This window comes from Sphaeramia orbicularis, chromosome 14 (genome assembly GCF_902148855.1).
Source record: "Sphaeramia orbicularis chromosome 14, fSphaOr1.1, whole genome shotgun sequence".
Classification (NCBI taxonomy): Eukaryota; Metazoa; Chordata; class Actinopteri; order Kurtiformes; family Apogonidae; genus Sphaeramia; species Sphaeramia orbicularis.
In genome coordinates, this window is record NC_043970.1 from 8,830,592 (window position 1) to 8,849,619 (window position 19,028).

At 37.3% G+C, this 19,028-nt stretch overlaps 2 protein-coding genes across 3 annotated transcripts in view; both read right to left on the minus strand.

The window, feature by feature from the left end:
- The window catches only part of ddx46 (DEAD (Asp-Glu-Ala-Asp) box polypeptide 46), a 33,933-nt gene extending 28,885 nt beyond the window's left edge, over positions 1-5,048 (minus strand). The window contains exons 1-6 of the mRNA XM_030153810.1: positions 4,925-5,048; positions 4,491-4,661; positions 2,919-3,035; positions 2,677-2,764; positions 2,296-2,464; positions 1,718-1,959 (exon numbers count right to left, since the gene is read on the minus strand). Coding sequence (XP_030009670.1) covers positions 1,718-1,959; positions 2,296-2,464; positions 2,677-2,764; positions 2,919-3,035; positions 4,491-4,661; positions 4,925-4,941 — 804 coding nt within the window. The 5' untranslated portion in view covers positions 4,942-5,048. The remainder of the gene's footprint in view (positions 1-1,717; positions 1,960-2,295; positions 2,465-2,676; positions 2,765-2,918; positions 3,036-4,490; positions 4,662-4,924) is intronic.
- A 4,525-nt stretch (positions 5,049-9,573) lies between these two features.
- camlg (calcium modulating ligand) lies at positions 9,574-17,694 on the minus strand. Of its 2 annotated transcripts, none has more exons than XM_030154309.1 (4): positions 17,250-17,694; positions 14,513-14,982; positions 13,910-13,975; positions 9,574-10,218 (listed from the first exon to the last, which is right to left on the minus strand). In XM_030154309.1, the coding sequence occupies exons 1-4, from the start codon at positions 17,398-17,400 to the stop codon at positions 10,027-10,029; spliced, it is 879 nt and encodes a 292-aa protein (XP_030010169.1). In that variant the 5' UTR covers positions 17,401-17,694; the 3' UTR covers positions 9,574-10,026. The 2 variants fall into 2 exon arrangements, with proteins under 2 accessions (XP_030010169.1, XP_030010170.1); XM_030154310.1 differs by having other exon boundaries at positions 14,513-14,970; positions 17,250-17,689.
- Positions 17,695-19,028: the final 1,334 nt, after the last annotated feature.

Genomic DNA, 19,028 nt, shown 5'->3' on the forward strand with positions numbered 1-19,028 from the left:
GCCGTTGAATTTCCCTGTTGTGGGATCAATAAAGTCTAATCCAATCCCAGGTTAAAGGGTCATTAATTAATTAGCTGCTGCTTGTCATTGTTAAGCACTGTTTCAAAATTGTTTCACATGCCTGATAATACAGACCTGATCAAAATCTTACGACCAGTTGAAAAATAGCTAGAATTTACCTTTTGCACATTTGGATCTTAGTGAGGTTTTAAGTAGAGCTACAATATACAAAAGCAAGAAGGGGGAGTGAGACAAAAAGCACTTTGAAAAAGTAATTTATTGAAAACAACAAGTAAACTGAAATAGGCTGTTTATCAGCTGATCAAAAGTTTAAGACCATCGCTCAAAAAATTACAAAAACTCTCCAAAGCAGAACAAAAAATTTTCTCAGTAGGACTCAGTAATGAGTAGCTCTACCGTTCTTGTTCATCACTTCAAAAATTCGTTTGGGCATGCTTGATGCGAGTGTTTCCAGGAGGCTGGTGGGAACATTGCTCCAAGTGGTGAAGATGGCTTCACGAAGGGCATCAACTGTCTGGAACTGATGGCCATTTTTATAAACTTCCCTTGCCATCCATCCCCAAATGTTCTCTATGGGATTTAAATCAGGGGAACATGCGGGATGGTCCAAAAGAGTGATGTTATTCTCCCTGAAGAAGTCCTTCGTCAAGCGAGCATTGTGAACTGCAGCGTTGTCCTGTTGAAAAAGCCAGCTGTTACCACACAGACGAGAGCCCTCAGTCATGAGGGATGCCCGCTGCAACATCTGCACGTAACCAGCCGCCGTTTGACGACCCTGCACCACCTGAAGCTCCAGTGTTCCACTGAATGAAAAAGCACCCCAGATCATGATGGACCCCCCTCCACTGTGCCGGGTAGAAAACATCTCAGGTGGGATCTCCTTGTCATGCCAGTAACGTTGGAAGCCATCTGGACCGTCAAGGTTAAATTTTTTCTCATCAGAGAATAAAACTTTTTCCACCTTTCAATGTCCCATGTTTGATGCTCCCTGGCAAAGTCTAAACGGGCAGTTTTGTGGCGTTGTAGGAGACGAGGTCTTTGAATTGGTTTTTTGTTTTTGAAACCCTTTTCCTGCAGATGCCGTCTGATGGTTATTGCGCTGCAGTCGGCACCAGTAAGGGCCTTAATTTGGGTCGAGGACCGCCCTGTGTCTTGACAGACAGTCAATCGGATCCTCCAGCTCAGCGCAGGTGTAATTTTTTTGGGTCTACCACTTGACTTTTTTGTTCCATAATGCTCAGGATCTGTCAAAAAATTTTGAATGACTGTCTTACTGCGTCCAACCTCAGCAGCAATGGCACGCTGCGAGAGGCCTTGCTTATGCAGCTCGACGATCCGACCACGTTCAAGAAGAGAAAGCTTCTTAGCTTTAGCCATCAGGAGGGCATGACCGTGTGAATGCCCGACAGAAAATGAGAATTTTGAGCAGATTTTGGCTTTTATAGCCTGCGGTCTTAAACTTTTGATCAGCTGATAAACAGCCTATTTCAGTTTACTTGTTGTTTTCAATAAATTACTTTTTCAAAGTGCTTTTTGTCTCACTCCCCCTTCTTGGTTTTGTATATTGTAGCTCTACTTAAAACCTCATTAAGATCCAAATGTGCAAAAGGTAAATTCTAGCTATTTTTCAACTGGTCTTAAGATTTTGATCAGGTCAGTATTTCAGTGACAATGTACGGTTTTTCGTGACACCCACCTTGTCATTTCCTTTCATCCCTCCCATGTTGAATTTCTTCACCTCCTCTTTGACCTCCTCCATGTAGGCATCCAGAGGATCAATGTCATCATCCTCCGTCTGCTGCTCCATGGGTGTCTCCTTTTCCTTCTCACCATCATCTTTCTTTTCCTCCTTCATATCTTTCTCCTTCCTCTCCCCTTTTCCTTCCCCATCTTCATCATCATCTCCGTCCATCGGGGCTGACCCTTCATCATCATCATCTGAAACAAAATCAATGATCAATCTCTGACCACTTGAAAATTTCTTTGTGTTCATGTTTGTTGCACGAGTTGAGGATTTACACCCTTGAAGAAAACAAAACAGACATGTTAAAAGGTCCTCACTCCATAGAAATGAGATGTGATTTTATCAATTTCTCAGAAATTACAAGACGAAGTGGATCTTTTATCATTTCTTCCTACATGACTGAAGAGGATCAATAGAAAACCCATCTTGATATTAAAAAACCTGATCAGCTCATGCTTCAAACAGTATTTTTGCAAAATCCACTTTCTCTTAGTATCCAAACAGAGCCCCTATGCAAGCTGCACACTCACCATCATCATCCTCCAGGCTCCACTTCTTGCCCTGTTTCATCTCCTCGAGTTCTTTCTTGATCTCACCAATGTTTTCAATGGCTTTCTTCCTCTGCTCTTCCCTCCACTTCTCCACCCGCTCCTTCCTCTTCCTCATCTCCTCCTCTAGCTTATTCTGGTCAAAGTCTTGCTGTATGCAGACAAAAGAATAACCACAAGTATTTCATGACACACCAGCAAAAAAGAAAAAAATAAAGGTATGTCAGCCCAAATTTTTATTTTGAGATTAAGAAGCAACAGCTGTTTACAATGAGTGACGGAATATCTGTTAAAATGGTATTCTTACAAAACAGACGAGTGGTCTATGTGCCTATGCTCTTTCAAAGCTACGTAACAACTTACATCATCAACTTTGTCATCCTCTTTCTCCTCTTTTGCCTTCTTCTTATCAGATGTAGAATCAATGGTGTCTTTCTCTTTGCTCCTTGACCTAAGGATGACAAAAAAGTTTAACATGCATGTTAAAATCATTGGCAGGTACTGAAACAATTATGAGAATAAGCAAAAAAAAATTCTGCTCTGAAGGAAAAGTGACTGAAAGATTACATCCTACTGTTTCTATAATAAACAAAAATAGAAGTTACTTTTCATCTGTTCTTCTGCTCTTGCTGGGACTGGCAGATCTCCTTCCTCGGTTCCTGCTGCCTGACCTCCTCCTATCTCGGCTTCTTGATCTTCTTCGGTCTCTGCTCCTGGAGCGTCTGGCCACCAGAGGGATAAAGTTGCAGAAAAGAAGAATATGGTATGAGCAATCTTCAAAACATTTTAATTTTGTTTTTTTTTTTTTGTTTTGTTTTGTTTTTTTATCTGAGAGACTGTCAAATATGTAAAGCTGCAGGATTTAAAATGTTCAATAGAAATAAGGATGTGCAGCTCAAGATGCATCATTTTTAGCATAAACACCTGATGTCACAGCACTGAGTAACTGATAAACTACATAAAGACATCACTATTTCAAAGCCAAACACAGCTGAAGATAAGTTAACAGATGAAAGTCCCAAAGAGCATGAAAATACAAATTAGAAAGGGAACTACCTTTAGGTCAGTGGCCTGCTTATAATAAAAACTTTATCCCAGGTGCCCAGGACCTGAGATATAAGCAGTGGATTAATAATCGTATAACAGCTTGGTGTGTACTATTTAAGGACGGCAGCTTTAAAAGTTTTCAAGATTTAAAACAGGAGTTTGACTTGACAAATCTAGATCACTTCCGGTACCTACAATTAAGGAACTTTTATGACAAAAAAATAAAGCACATTTTGATTCTAATAACAATGAGCTTGTAAAAATGATTATTGGAATGTATCATTCTAAAAAATACAAAATTATATATTCTCTTTACAAACATTTAATGGGGAAGAGAGGTTGTAACACTTTGGAAGTGAAAAAGAAATGGGAAAAAAGAACTAGGAACGTGTGTCTCAAAGGAGGAATGGATCAATATCTGTAGAATTCAACAGTCAACTATTTCTTCAAGAACATCAAGGGAACATTGCTGGAAAAATATAATTAGATTTTTTAAAACAACTAAAATTACAGCTAAATATGTGTCCAGAATTCAACCTTGTTGGAGAGAATATGGAGATGTCAATGTAAATCATGCACATGTCTTACGGTTATGTCCTAAGCTTGCATCATTTTGGGATAATGTATATTCAACGATTGTTAAGATATTGGGTTATGCAATTCTTAAAACAAGTTTGGTGACGTATTTCAAATGTATTGTTAGTAATAATGTAACAAAAAATGATAGATATTTGTTTAAAATACTTTTAGCAGCCTGTAAAAAGGCTATTACCAAAAAATGGTGCAGATTAGAACCACCTACAACTAACTACTGGCTACACATAGTGAATGGAATATTTGAGTTGGAGATTGTGACCCATAGATTGAGGACTCGAGAGGAACAGTGTCATGACAAATTGAAGAAAAGGACAATTTTCATTTCAGCATCACATTACCAAAACCAATTGTTACTCACAAAGGTTTATTATGGTCAATGCATCCTAAATGTCCCTTATCTTTGTTTTGTATTGTACAGAAATCAAACAATAAAAAGAAAGTTAAAAAAGAAAGAAAACCCCAAAGAGCAAGATAAAGTAGAGCTGTGTACCTCTTCTTTTCCCTTACTCCTGTCAAGAAGGAGCAAAACCCACCTGGCTCGCTTTCTGTCTCTGGACCTGGACCTACGACGGTCCCGGCTACGTGACCGCTCCCTCCTGGTTCGGTCTCGATCCCGGTCTTCCTTCTTGGACCGTTTATCCGGAGAGCGGCTCTTTGATCGGCTAACTGACCGACCTCGGGAGGCTGAACGCTTCCTATAATGCCTGAGGAAGAAAGTAAATACGACTTAATATGGTACTTGAATGAAAAAACATTTAGGCAGAGCGGCTTGTTCGACGAAATCTTGTTTTATGAAACGCAAGGTCGTCTGGAGATTTAGTCGTTGACTTTACTCAGCATTTAACATGGTCTGCGCTTCTTTGCTAACGTTAGCAAGCTACATTCACACAGGTAATAAAGCAGCACCAGGAATTACGCATCAGCTATTGGCATGAATATAATAAATAAGAATAAAATAATGACATACCTTGACTCACGGCCCATTGTAAATTCACGGATGTAACGCTGTTTTATTAAAAAAAAAAAAAAAAAGTCCAAACAGCTTACATTTAATATCGACACAAGCGTGGTTGTTGCTTCTTTTAACGTAACGTCAGCAAACTGCGACAGTTTAAATTAGATACTGAAAGTGTTAATAGCATAGTGCGCCACCCAGCGGGTGGGAGGTCAGAAAAAGCAGCCGAGAAAAATAAAAATTTACATCAGTGACTCTCAAACTCTTTACAGTGGAGTACCCCCTGAAATATACTTTTTTAGCCAAGTACCCCCAACTCTCGCTTCAGCATTTCTGATTGAAAAAAAAAAGTTCCTGTGCCAAAGGTGTCTGTTTATATTTTCAAAACTTTGTAAACAAACAACATATATTTAACTGTAATATATAAAAAATTTAAACCAAAATTTTAAAGCAAATTTTGTTTGCAAAATATAAACTGAAAAGTGCCCTCTTTCATCAATAAAAATAAATAAATTGGTCATTAATTAATAAATGAACCTTTCATCAACAAAAATAATTACTCAGCTATCTAATAAACTTATTTTAAATAATATAAAATAGAAATTTTCTTAAAATGTTACCAAAGCTTAAATAAGATGATTGACAATAAAACTATTATATGAATGTATTTATTGTGTTTTATATTTCAACATTAATTCTAATTATTTGTTTTGTATTTGGCACATGATGACTTATTTAATGTATTTTTCCCCAAAAAAATTTCAAGTACCCCCTCAGCTTCTTCCAAATACCCCTGGGGGTATGCGTACCCCACTTTGGGAACCCCTGCCTTACACTATTTGTGATCTGGAAAACTTTCTGAAATGTTTATTTCTGAAGTTCTAGTTCCATCTAAAAAGCTGCATTTCCTGGCATGAAATCCCATGTTTATTTTATCCAAGTATCCCATGTCAGACATACAAACCTCTGATCTCCACCAGTGACTCTTTTCTCTTTATTAACACATTTCAACAATGTGAAATGTTACATGAAATTTCCCCTTTACACCAAAATAATAATAATACAAAAAAAAAAAATAAAAAAATTCACAAGTCAAAGTCACACATATAGTATTTATTTGGTATGAATTGTCCGTTTTTTTAGGCAAAGACTGTTTATATTATGTTAACACCACATTTGTTACTTAAGATATTATGCAATGTACTGTAAGAGCCATTAAAAACATTTATTCTGTAAACATTATCAAAAACGATCAAGTAAGTCAGACAGGATAAATCACACCAATTCATACATAAAAACATATTCACATCAATAAATTAATTTTGGTGAAAGCATGGGTTTAACGGCACAGGAGTAGAGAGCATATCAAGCTCATATGAAGGAGGCTTAAATAAAGCAAAGCAAAACACATCACCATGACTCGACATTAATAAGCCTACAAACTGCCACAGTACTTTCCAGTCAAACCCAAAGCTTTCCCACCAATCGCACATTTCTACATATGAATTTTACTGCGCTTTAAGCCGTGCAAAACTATACACTGCACATTCAAATACAAAATGCTTCATTTGGATGTCATGCCTTACACAAAAGGCGTTCATAAAGCAGGTGGACTCTATGCTGCGGACAAAGAGCTACAATTTCCTTACAAGGAAATCTTTCACAATACAGACTGATCAGAGTTCAGTTAAACATAATGAAGAACTGAACTCCTTATTAGAAAAAAAAACAAGCTAATATAATGCCAAAATTAAACAAATAACACATTTTACAAATGCCCTGCAATAATACTATTAATGATATTTTGTATTTGCAAACCATAAAGTAAAGCATTTTGTTTTGCAAATTGAGAACAGACTTAGAAAATAAGTACTTATTTCCAATACATAATTCAGAAACAAATACTGCATGTCTCACAAGAGCAAAATAAATACATCCTACAAAGAAAAAAGGCATGATTTTTACCACAATCTTGTCAACATGTCTGTGTTGACAAGTTCACCCTCCACAACAGCAGGTGGGGCTATGAGTCAACTTGGATATGGTGAGAATGAAATAATGTTACATGGCTAAAATATAAAGTGAGTAGGATAATTTACAGTTTGTCTGTTACTGCTCAATCTGTATCAGGACCCTGGTTTGTTTAAGGAAGGGGTCACCAACCCTGGGCCTTGAGATCTACTATCCTGCATATTTTAGATCCATTCTTCTTCCAACACACCTGATTCAAATGATAAGCCTATCAAGCTCTGCAGAAGCCTGATAACGACTGTCAGGTGTGCTGGAAGAGGGAAACATCTAAAACATGCAGCAGGATAGTAGATCTCGAGGACCAGGGTCGGTGACCCCTGGTTTAAGATCATGTGCAAAACTACTACTTCCTGTTTCCAGTATTTTAAAATAAAATACATTTCATATATAATTAACACAAGTTAATATTATCATAGGTTTTACAAGAAATTAAATATTATACTAAAGTTATTTAGTAAAATAACTAAAATAACTCATTTTCACCCAATTTCCCACTTAGCTTGGTAGCTAACATTGACTGATTTGCCTGTTTGAAAAAACTATCTATGTATTTGATTTAAAAAAGGATGTTATATTTCACAAGTACTAAAACCAGAAGGTAATATTCATTTTCTTTAAGTCATAGAAACTGCTGTAAATTACTTAGAAATAACAGTGACAGGAAGTAGCATTCTTCAAACCTATGTAGAACAAATGGGGTTTCCAGTACCAGCTACTGGTAATGTCAAAAAACTAAATTAAACAGGCATGTATTATTGGTCAGAGACACCTGCTGTTGTGGAGAATAAATGACTTGACAAAATCAAATGGTGTATTTCTTGTCTTTGTAGGATATTTTTTCTACTTGTAGGTCATGCTGTACTTGTTTCTGAAGTATGTTTTAGAAAATATATTGTGTGTTTGAAAAACAAAACACGTTAGTTAGTCGATCATGGTTTGCATTGGCAGGGATTGCAGCACATTTCTAGATACCTCTTTTGTTTGTTATATTTTGGCAGGAAATTAATTCCATAAGCAAAGCTCCAATTTTAGTACAGTTGGCTAAAAATGTTCTCTCTAAAGACTCAAACTACAGGTTGACTGTTTCTCATGTTTGTAACCTAAAGTTTACAAGCATTTTCTTTATATTGGTTATTTATTGTTAATTTCAATTAATTTACCCACAGAAGTTTTTGGGAAAATTAAAAACCCAAGCCCTTTCTAGCTGTCTGTATGATTTCTACTCATCTCAGCTGTAGTCTGACTTCTGAAAGATCCTAATTAATTCAAATGTTCAGCAAAGGCTAAGTGATTATGCAACATTTTTCCTGTTAATTCTGACAATGAAGCTAATGTATTTCAATTTCTAATTATAATTAAATAATTTCAACATACGACTTGAAATCAAAAAGAAAAATTCCCCTGATATTTTACATCAAAATGATTAATCATTGAGAGTCAATTACCACAGTGTTCAGATTGATACTTAAAGTAATAATTATATGCAGGCCTAGAATTGTTTGACTTTTTTCATTTAGCCTTAGGTTTAGTCCTTGAAATCACTGAATTTGAAACAAAAAAGTAGAGTAGGACTTACACTCACTATGCTGACTTTATGACACGACAAAAAACAAAAAAAAAATTACTACTATGACCAGTGTACTGGCAGAAAGTATTAAATACATCTAAGCCTGCAACTACCAATTACTGTCATTAACAATTAGCCTCCTCGCTATTTTGATAAATCATTCTATAAAATGTGAATAAATGCTGAATATAACTTGACTATCAGGTGTGAAAAGGAAACACATCAAATTTTCAGATTTTAGAGGATGCAAAATGCCACCAAAACAGCTGCTAATTACTTGTTTTCCTATCTCAAGCATTAACCACTCATCTTTCCACCTTTAAAGTCACTTTCTTTTGTTAACCACCTCTAACAGAGTATCTACATTTGGTTTTAAAATATATTTCAGCTTTCTAACAGCAGGCAGGCCCATATGTGTGGGCCTTCTATTCGAGGGGAAAAAGGCAGTAATGTGAGCAGCTGAGTTAGGATCACCTCAGAGATGCAAGACAGACATAGGTGGAAACACTTATGTGTCTTCTTTTGTCACATTGTATTTGGATCAATGAAGATGCACTTTGAACCCCAGCATCAACAGGCTCCAAAGCATGGTATTAATTTCATTGTTCATGTATAAATAGTTATGTCTGTCTTATTTGAGTTCATTTTGCAACCAAATGTGATGCATCCAGAGGACTCAAGTAGATTCAATATTTACCTCCGCCAAGGAGGTTATGTTTTTGCCAGGGTTTGTTTGTCTGTTTGTTTGTCTGTCCATTAGTGTGCAACGTAACTCAAAAAGTTATGGACAGATTTGGATGAAATTTTCAGGGTTTGTTGGAAATGGGATAAGGAAGAAATGATTAAATTTTGGTGGTGATCGGGGGTGGGGGGGCCCACGGGGGGGGCCACTGATCAGCCTTGGCGGAGGTCTGCGCTCTCCGAGCGCTTCTAGTATCCTCTATTACTTCTAAACTAATTTGTAGTTAAGAATATAAAATTAACTGGTTAAATTTGTTTTATATCTGTGATTACCTGTAACACCATACTTTCACAGTTCTGAACATTTGTGAGTGACTTTTTACAACACCTAGTCCCAAATGTATGGCAGTGTTTATCACTCCTAACTTCAACTGTCTCTGTACCTTGTAGTGAAATGCACTGACCCTGTGGATGTAAATGTGATGTAACCATGTTGTACACCTTCCATTCTCCATACAGTCAAACTGTTTGTTCCGTTTCTCTGCTTTCATCAAGAAAAAGAAAAAAAACAGGGATCTATATGAAACAAAAGACTGTCTAGTCACATTTCTTGAATCCTGAATCACTGAGGCCATGAGTTCAGCTGAAGCGAGTTATTAACAAACCAGCAGGGGTGTATTTTTGTGTCCCGACTGCATGCTGTCAACCGACTTCAGTAAATGGTCATGCCTTGCTTTGATGGGAGACAGAGAAGGGAAGATCAGGGGAGGAGGTGGAAGAGTAGAATGGGGAAGAGATGGAGCGAAGTGGGGTTTCTGACATCCACCCGCTAACATCAGGGAGTCTCTGAGCCAAAGATTAGCAGGATCTCATGTGACAGGATGAAGGTGAAGAAGTAGACGCAAAGGTCAGCAAAGACATCGCCCATCCTCCTGTAGGTGTCCATGGAGCGGTTGATGACCTCAGCGGGGATGCCGGACAGTAAAAGGGCAGCGGTCAGCACAGTGGTCTTGGTCTTCTTCTCTACCTGCAGAAACACATGTAGTATAAATATACAGAGATTAGGAGGGTAATCCATTATCAGTTCTATCAGTTGAAGTCATTGAAATCAGTTTTTACCACAGACTGTATAGAAGATAAGACTTTATTGATACCACCATGGGGATATTTCACAGCAGCAAATACAAAAAATGAAGAGTAGGGAAGACAGGCAGGAAATATACAAAAGTGAAACATGAAATGTATAGAGAAAAAAAGAAATCTGCTGTTTCTATATATATTTCTATAAATTTAGATTTAAATATTATATCGCTCGTATCACTCAATCTTGCACTGGGGGTGTAAAATTGAAGCTACTCAAGCCCTCTACAGTTTGATGCAAGGGGTGGGAGGAGTTGGCCATGACGGATGTCATTTTGTAGACAGAAGAATTGTGATGCCACTCAAGTCTATTAGAGCCAGCGCTTTTGGAATCAATCTCAACAACCACAAGGTCCTTGACCCTGAGTTTTACCAGAGACAAAAACTTTTCTGTCAGCAAAAAAGTTCTGCTTTTTATGAAACTTCGTATTAAAGGACAGGAAATATACTCTTGTGAGACTACAACAGTATGTCCATTTTTTGTCAGAATGGTTGCTCATTGTGTGGTAGGTGTAAAATGAACCCAGGAGTTTACATGAATTGTTTTTGGCTTTTGTACATTAAAAATCTATTGCATTCGTATTGCATTCACATGAAAAAATAAATTGGTTCTGTTTTTCCGAATTAACGAGATAATTATCACATAATTACGTGAAAAAATAAGTTATAAAAAAATTGGCTCTGTTTTTCCTGAATTAACAAGATAATTATCTCGTAATTACAAAATACTGTTTTATAAAAAAAAATAAAAAAATCAGCTCTGTTTTTCTGAATTAACGAGATAATTATCTCGTAATTAAAAGATACTGTTTTATAAAAAAACTAAAATTCAGCTTTGATTTTCTCAGTCAGTGGGCCGGTAGTGGCTGATCCAGGCAGGAGCTCCTTCTACCTGTATGCTGTGCTGCTGACAACTATTCGTGGGAGCATGAAGTTGGTTCCGTTCTCATAACAGGTTCCATTTACGGAACCAGTTCCGTTTAAGGATCATGGAACTAGTTTCATTTACAGAACTCAGAACCAACTCCGACCTCCAAGCCCCGCTTAGCACCCTCAAAGCCCTGGCTCCTGTGGGGCTTGGAGGGGCTCTAAACTGGAGTGAACTGGGAGACCACGCCGCTCCTCCATGGACCTTGGATCTAGTTCTGAGTCATGCTCTCCATGAGGTCCGAGCCGTAAATTAATACACATTTACACTCTACTGCTGTTTATATTTTCTTTAAAGCTGGCAAATGTCATTTTATTTGACTTCATTAATGCCAACTCCAACTCCCACATCACCACGTCGTGCCCTGCAGGAAGTCGGGCTCCGGGCTCCTAACGCCAGCTCCTGCGGGCTTGCAGACCGTTGCACTAAGCTGCTGTGACCCGGTACACCACGCTGCAGTCCGGACCGCCAATCTCCAGGCTTTTCATCAGCTACCAGCTATGTTTAAAGGTGCGGGAGACTTTCGTGAGTAATTTTTCATCAAATCTGTAAAACCTCAGTCATAGCCTAAGTATCACGAATCTGTAAGTCTTTCTGTGATTACTCACCTGAATCTCTTGCATTACGGTGAACCATTTGAAAGTGCCATCCACCATAAACAGACCATATGTTTACAAACAGAGTCGGGAGGTAACTCGGGCATCTTAGGAATTTTGTCGCGACGTGTATTGTGGGAAGTGAAGGCTTGTGCCGCCGCCTGTAGCGGCAGCACATCCATTGGATATTATACGGATGAAAAAAACACATGCGGAAACGGCTGAAATGTGGAAACAGCTGGAGGAATATGCATAGAGGGAAGGGAGCTCCTGCCATTTCTGCCTCGTGTCTGTAGCAGCTGCCGCTGCCAAACAGCAGAGCAAACGGGTGTTTCCCACAATGCACGTCGCGACAAAATTCCGAAGATCCCTGAGTTACCTCTTGGCTCTGTTTGTAAACATATGGTCTGTTTATGGTGGATGGCACTTCAAAATTGTTCACCGTAATGCAAGAGATTCAGGTGAGTAATCACAGAAAGACTTACAGATTTGTGATACTTAGGCTATGACTGGGGTTTTACAGATCTGATGAAAAATTGGTCATGAAAGTCTCCTGCACCTTTAACTTAACCGGACCTCGGAATACCAGTTCCGTGCTGGTTCTCAGTAAGCTTTCTCATAACTGCTTATGCGGAACCAGTTCCGTTTAAGGATCTTGGATTCAGCACCATGGACAGCACACGAGTCATTCCTTATATCATATTAAATTTTTTTCCTTAACTTTAAACATGTCATAAAGTTATATAATCATACCAACTCTTCAAGGAAAATAAGACAGTATGACAAAATAACTCTAATCAACCCATAAAGACCCAAACCACCACAGTCCAAAATGATCTACTGGTCTAAAATATTTAATAATTTTTTAACCACTAATCCTATCAATAAATGCAAATAATTGGTGTAAAATGCAGTTTGTCATCTTTTCATGGTCAAAGTGGAGCTTCAAGCCCGGCTTGGTTCCGAGTTCTGTAAACGAAAACAGTTCTCGGAACAGGATCCGCGCCCCAGGTTACAGCCGCTTAGTCAACGGTGTGCAAGCCCAACAGGAGCCGGCACTCGGAGCCTGTAGCCCAGCTTCCTGCAGGGCACGACATGGTGATGTGGGAGTTGGGGTTGACATTAATGAAGTCAAACAAAATGACATTCATCAGCATTAAATAAAATATAAACAGCAGAAGAGTGCAAATGTGTGTCTCGGACCTGATGGAGAGTATTACTCAGAACTAGATCCGAGGTCCGTGGAGAGGTGGCTTGGTCTCCCAGTTCAGCGCATTTTAGAGCACCTCCAAGCCCCACAGGAGCCGGGCTTGGAGGGCTTGATACATGTGCAAAGCAGGGCTTGGAGGTCAGAGCACCACTTGGTTCTGAGTTCTGTAAACAGAACTAGTTTCATGAGCCTTAAAAGGAACTGGTTCCATAAACGGAACCAGTTACGAGAGCGGAACCAACTTCACGCTCCACCGAAGGGGTATCAGCAACACAGCATACAGGTAGAAGGAGCTCCTCCCTGGATCAGCCACTACTGGCCCATTGACTGAGAAAATCACAGCCAAATTTTTATTTTTTCAAAAAACAGTATCTCATAATTACGAGATAATTATCTCGTTAATTCAGAAAAACAAAGACAATTTTTTTATAACTTATTTTTTCTTGCAATTATGAGATAATTATCTTGTTAATTTGGAAAAACAGCCGAATTTAAATTTTTTCATAAAACAGTATCTCGTAATTACAAGATAATTATCTTGTTAATTCGGAAAAACAGAGCCATTTTTATACTTAGTTTTTCTCGTAATTACGAGATAATTATCTTGTTATCTCTTAAAAAGAGCCAAATTTTATTTTTTTGTGTGAATGCAATACCCTTCCATAATCATCAAATTACTAAAAGATATTTCTATTTGTGCTGCAACATGAGCAAATGACTCAGTCTAACAAATTGCTGATGACATTTAATCCAGTCATTTACACCTTTTATTTTTAATTTTTTTTTTTACATTTTTATGTTTAAAAAAATCTGGAACCAAATGACAGCCAAAGGGAAAACTCACCTTTGGAAAGTATTTGGACAACCCCATGTAGGCCAGTTCAAGGGTCAGAAATGGAGCAAATATTGACTAAAAGAAAAGAATATGACGTTACATTATACAGTGATATCACGTTTCTTTCTGGTCATAAATGTGACAAAAAAAAAATCATACATAAAAGGTATCATCAAGATTTCATCTGCGACTTGACATAATTAATTCTGGTGTCTTTATAAGTGATCTATGATAGGCACACTAGTGTCTCCTCTCACATGGAATAACATTTATGTTGATGTAATCAAGCAAAAACAAACAGTGGTGTAAGTCATTATGATGCGACAAGCATTTGTTTTTATTTTGGGAGACACAGATTGGGAATCCACTAACTACACAACCTGTGCACAACTCATCATATCAAAAAAGTCACTTTTCCCAATTGCAAAGGCTGAATTGTGACTTTTATTACACCAAGTGATATGAGCTTTCTTTTACAATAACTGTAAGGATAATTGGTTGAGAACAACAACTCCAAAGTCCTCTGAAACATAAAGCAAACCCAGAATTATACAAAATATGATTCTTTATTACGGACAGTGACCAACAGAACCATACTCTGAGCAGACTCACCAGATATTTGCAGACAAAAACTCTAACAAAAACAGCGAGGAGGACGCTGCCAATGAGCCTGAAGATCCTGAACGGGTCAAACTCCTCAGTGTCCGACCCTGCGTCTTGAGCTGGCTTCTCATTGGCCAGCTGTCCACGCAGCTTCATGGCATCATCAAAGCGAGAAAGGTACTTCTGGAGACCTCTGCGAGGGGACCCACTGAGGTCATCTGACACTCGCTCCCCCCTGGGTCTCTGCCTGTTGCCTCCAATATCATCCTCCAAACCTCCCAATGGACCGCCGCTGTCTGGTAAAGGCGAGCCTCTCCTCTCAGGGGTGGCATTATGGGAGTGGCTGCCGAGGCCTGAAGCCTCCGGCAAGAATGGAGATGGTCTCGGAGATGCTGAAGATGATGACCATGTGTCCGACCGGTCAAGATCGAGATGAAAGCGAGGCTCTGTGGGTCGTCGGGACGCTCCTGTAAAGACATCTATTAAGGACCTCACATAATAAGACCAGCTCCACTCACATAATAAGACAGAAATGATAACTGTGTAAAATGGATAAAAGAGGATGTATCCATGGCATTGTCATCCATTGGTGCGTGGAATACTGACAGTTCATTACTATGGATCAACTGATGGTAGTGCAACTTCTTAGATGTACCTACAGTCAAGCTGTAGGAAAAAAAAAAATTTTGAAGAGAAACTCTGGAAGTAAATCACAGCTGTCAATAGAAGCCTGGCTGATATATGTCAATCATTTATTAACGGAACAAAACTTTAATTAAAATAACACTCTGACATGAGTAATAATTAGCATCTAATGTTTTTTTCCATAAAAGTATAATGACTTATATAAAATTGTTGAAACCTCGTCTCTCATCAAAAAATACGAATTCCTGAATGACCGTTTTTCAATGCAGGTAGTATCTCAACCGTTTTGTAGCAAATAATATATTTCCACTGCAGATAAAGCACCTAATTGATGTAACTGGTTGTCATGGCAACATGATATGAACATTTAATTCATGGCCATATCTCACACCAGTAAATAAAACTCCAGACTGGTACTGAGGAGAGGTTGGGTGTAAATGAGTAACATGAAACAGACCTGGATGGAGGAAATTGACTGCATTTACTATTTTTTTTGGTAAAAGGTTTATGAAAGGGTTAAAAGTGTTTATTTAAAAACATTTTAAATAAAACAGAAAAATAATATGCTAAGATAAGAAACAAAACATAAGATTATTTTGGGGATTATTCATTACTTTATGTCTTCTTAAAAATAAGGGAAATTAAATTATCTATTGAACTGCACTGCATCATATTCTGTCTGCATCAAACAAAGTTACATTATATAGACACAAATTATGTTGACTCATACACGGCTACAGGGGTGAACTGTATTGTATTACACTGGCGGCTGCTTTACATGTATCTATAGTGTAACAGATTGTTTGCAGTGCATGAAGATGTGAATCACATTGGATTGCATTGATTCCACTGTATCTATTTTAACCATGAACTAATCTGCATACCTCAAATATAAGAAAGAAAGAAAGACAGAAAGAAAGAAAGAAAGAAAGAAAGAAAGAAAGAAAGAAAGAAAGAAAGAACCTGTTATGGAAAAAATAATACTCTACTAATTCGTCTATAATAAAGAAGGATAAGTTCAAATGTTCAGTATCAAAGAAATCCCTTTATTTGGAGCTCCATAGAAAGAGATACCCCTCAGACAAAGACTGAGACAGTCTGAACCCAAAAATACGAATCACCCTGTAGTCTTCTGTCTCCCATGAGAAATTTATGATGTGTGGAAAGTGTTTTGGTTAGTGTCAGGAACTTAGAGATAAGACCCCTGTGAGAAATGTTGGTTTGGCCTTCTACTCTGGACACAACACAACAGAGCTCCAAACTGCTCTGGAATACACAGTGACATGAATATATCTGAAATAGAGTTTGAAGCCTATATGATATATGAAATATGTGAAAATATATATGAATATATATGGATATAAGTAATTTTGCCATTACAAACCCAAATTGATATTTTCATCAACCTGTTTGTTTTTTTTTTTTTAATTAGCCAAAAGAGAGAAACAAATGCTTGTCATTTTTACATGAAAAATAAAATCAACAAAACAATTAATCTACTATTTAAAAAGCTCATGCTCATGCTGGAGCTCTTCAAACTGCTGCATGAGATGAGCATGGGTGCTGAATTAACACTATGGTAAGGTGCTGTTTGAGTTCCAATAAAAATGTATACAGCTTAAAATAAGTTTGAAACACTTTTACTGCAATAAATGTGTATGAAATTTGGAAAATCTCCCATCAATCATTAGATTTGAATAAAGTCGTTTTCTCTGGTTTTGATGCCTCCAGTAAACATTGAGTTGACATGTATTTTGCTTGGTGGATCCCCAAATGGCTCAGGTATAGTATAATAATCACAATCTAAATGCGGACAGCTCTCATAATCAAGGCTTCGGTTCTCATGATAATGAATTTATAGCTAACAATACTAGATCATTGTCTCAATATTATGACTTCGTGTCATTATTATGAGACCTTTGGTAATAATTGTAAGAAACACAGCATATTTATTACTATCTCGATGATAACTTATGCCTCTAAGTAAACTGTTTTGCACTTATTATTAACGGTTTCATTCCATTTCTCCCAGTGATGGAAACAGGCTCCGAAAACTGCTCCCAGTACCCCTGGGTGAATAAGTACGTTCATCGATACGTACCGTTGTTTTCTGACTCGTTTTTGGTGAAGCCGACGATCCGGTTCATCCTGTCTTCTGAATTTAGTAGCAGTTTTCTTCTTCGTATCTCGGCTCTCCGCTGAGCCGCGGACAGGGAACCAACCTTCTCCTCCGCGACATCTCCAGACTCCATGTCGGGACGAAGGAGCGTTAAATACACAGTTAATTCACAGTACACGAGGACTAATATTCAGCCCTTATAAACAGACCACACAAAAGGCTCAAAACACTGAATTAACGCTACAGAATGGATAGAGGGCGCACACTGATGACATCATTCACCACCGAAAATGACGAAGTAAATTTGACTGGTTTTCATGCCCTCGGCGTTGACTTACAGGAAACAAACAACTGCCTTGATCCAGTGTGACACACCCAGAAAAAAATGTGTTTTATGTTTTAAAATTTCATTTATACGACGGCGTATTAGGGCCACATAAAAAAATAAAAACACTTATCACTATGACAATAAAGTGGTAATATTTCGAGAATAAAGTCGTAATAAAAAAAAACATTATTTAAAGACAATAATGTCGTACTTTTATGAGATTGAAGTCGTAATATTTCGAGAGTAAAGCTATAATACAATGAGAACAAAGTAGCAGTTTAAAAAAAACCCAACTCAGTATTTAACGAAAATAATGTCGTGAATTATAATATTTTTCCCACCCGTTCGTATTGTCGTAATATTATGGCTTTATTCTCGAAATATTACGACTTTAATCTTATAAAAGTATGACATTATTTTCGTTAAATAATGTGTTTTTTGTTTGTTTGTTTGTTTTTTTAACTACGACTTCATTCTCATATAGTGCAACGTTGGTGCAAATTATAAAGCAGGACTTCTTTCCGATGCTTTATTCCTACACCAATCCGAACAGAACTATTTACACCAGGGGTACTGTTTTGGCCGAAACCCACGCCAACATTAACTTTTGCTTTTAGACCACAACACACAACACACACACACACACACATATATATATATATATAAGTAAGCAGCATATATATATATATATATATATATATATATATATATATATATATATATATATATATATATATATATATATATATATATATATATATGCTGCTTACTGTGGGAACCTATTGATTCTAGCATTAGATCAGTCCAGTGGTTCTGTAGAAAATATTTTTTCTAATATATTTTTGTTCATTTGATTTGATTTCACTTATGCTCCTTGGTGAATATCTGTATTTGAATAATACAAAATGTACACATTCCAGATTAGTGCACAGATTGTTCACTTACCTCTGCAGTCCTTTGCAAGAGTAAGGCTAAACCAAAAATGTACTTCCCTTGACTGACAGCACATTTTGAAAATGTGGTGTGCCTGTGTTTTGCAACTCATAAACAGACTTAAGTTAAGAGTTAAGTCTTAAATTATGTAATTCAGTAAACTTAAATTTGCTGCTGTTGGATGAATTCTAATTTGTGTTTGAACATAATCATCATTGAGGAACCTTGTCACATAATGTTATTAAAATATATATTTATTTCAAATGACCAATCTACAACCTGAAATTACAAAAAAAAAAAAAAAAAAAAAAACTTGGAACAGTATGGAAATGTTTTGTCTTGTAGGCTTCATTTGATTTGTAAATGTGTAAATGTTAGGGCTGTCAAAATGAACATGTTAACGTGGATTAATCCATCATCATGATTGATCTGATTAAAAATTTTAATGCAATTAACTCATCTGCAGCAAAGAATGACTCTGCACATCTCTGGCAATACAT

Bases quoted from the DNA above. Each gene is read 5' to 3' on its own strand.
- camlg (XM_030154309.1), bottom strand. From the start codon at position 17,400: ATGGAGTCTGGAGATGTCGCGGAGGAGAAGGTTGGTTCCCTGTCCGCG. The intron at 14,983-17,249 runs GTACGTATCGAT...GGTCCTTAATAG, and splicing joins AAACGAGTCAGAAAACAACG to ATGTCTTTACAGGAGCGTCC. The intron at 13,976-14,512 runs GTGAGTCTGCTC...CTTTTCTTTTAG, and splicing joins TTTTTGTCTGCAAATATCTG to TCAATATTTGCTCCATTTCT.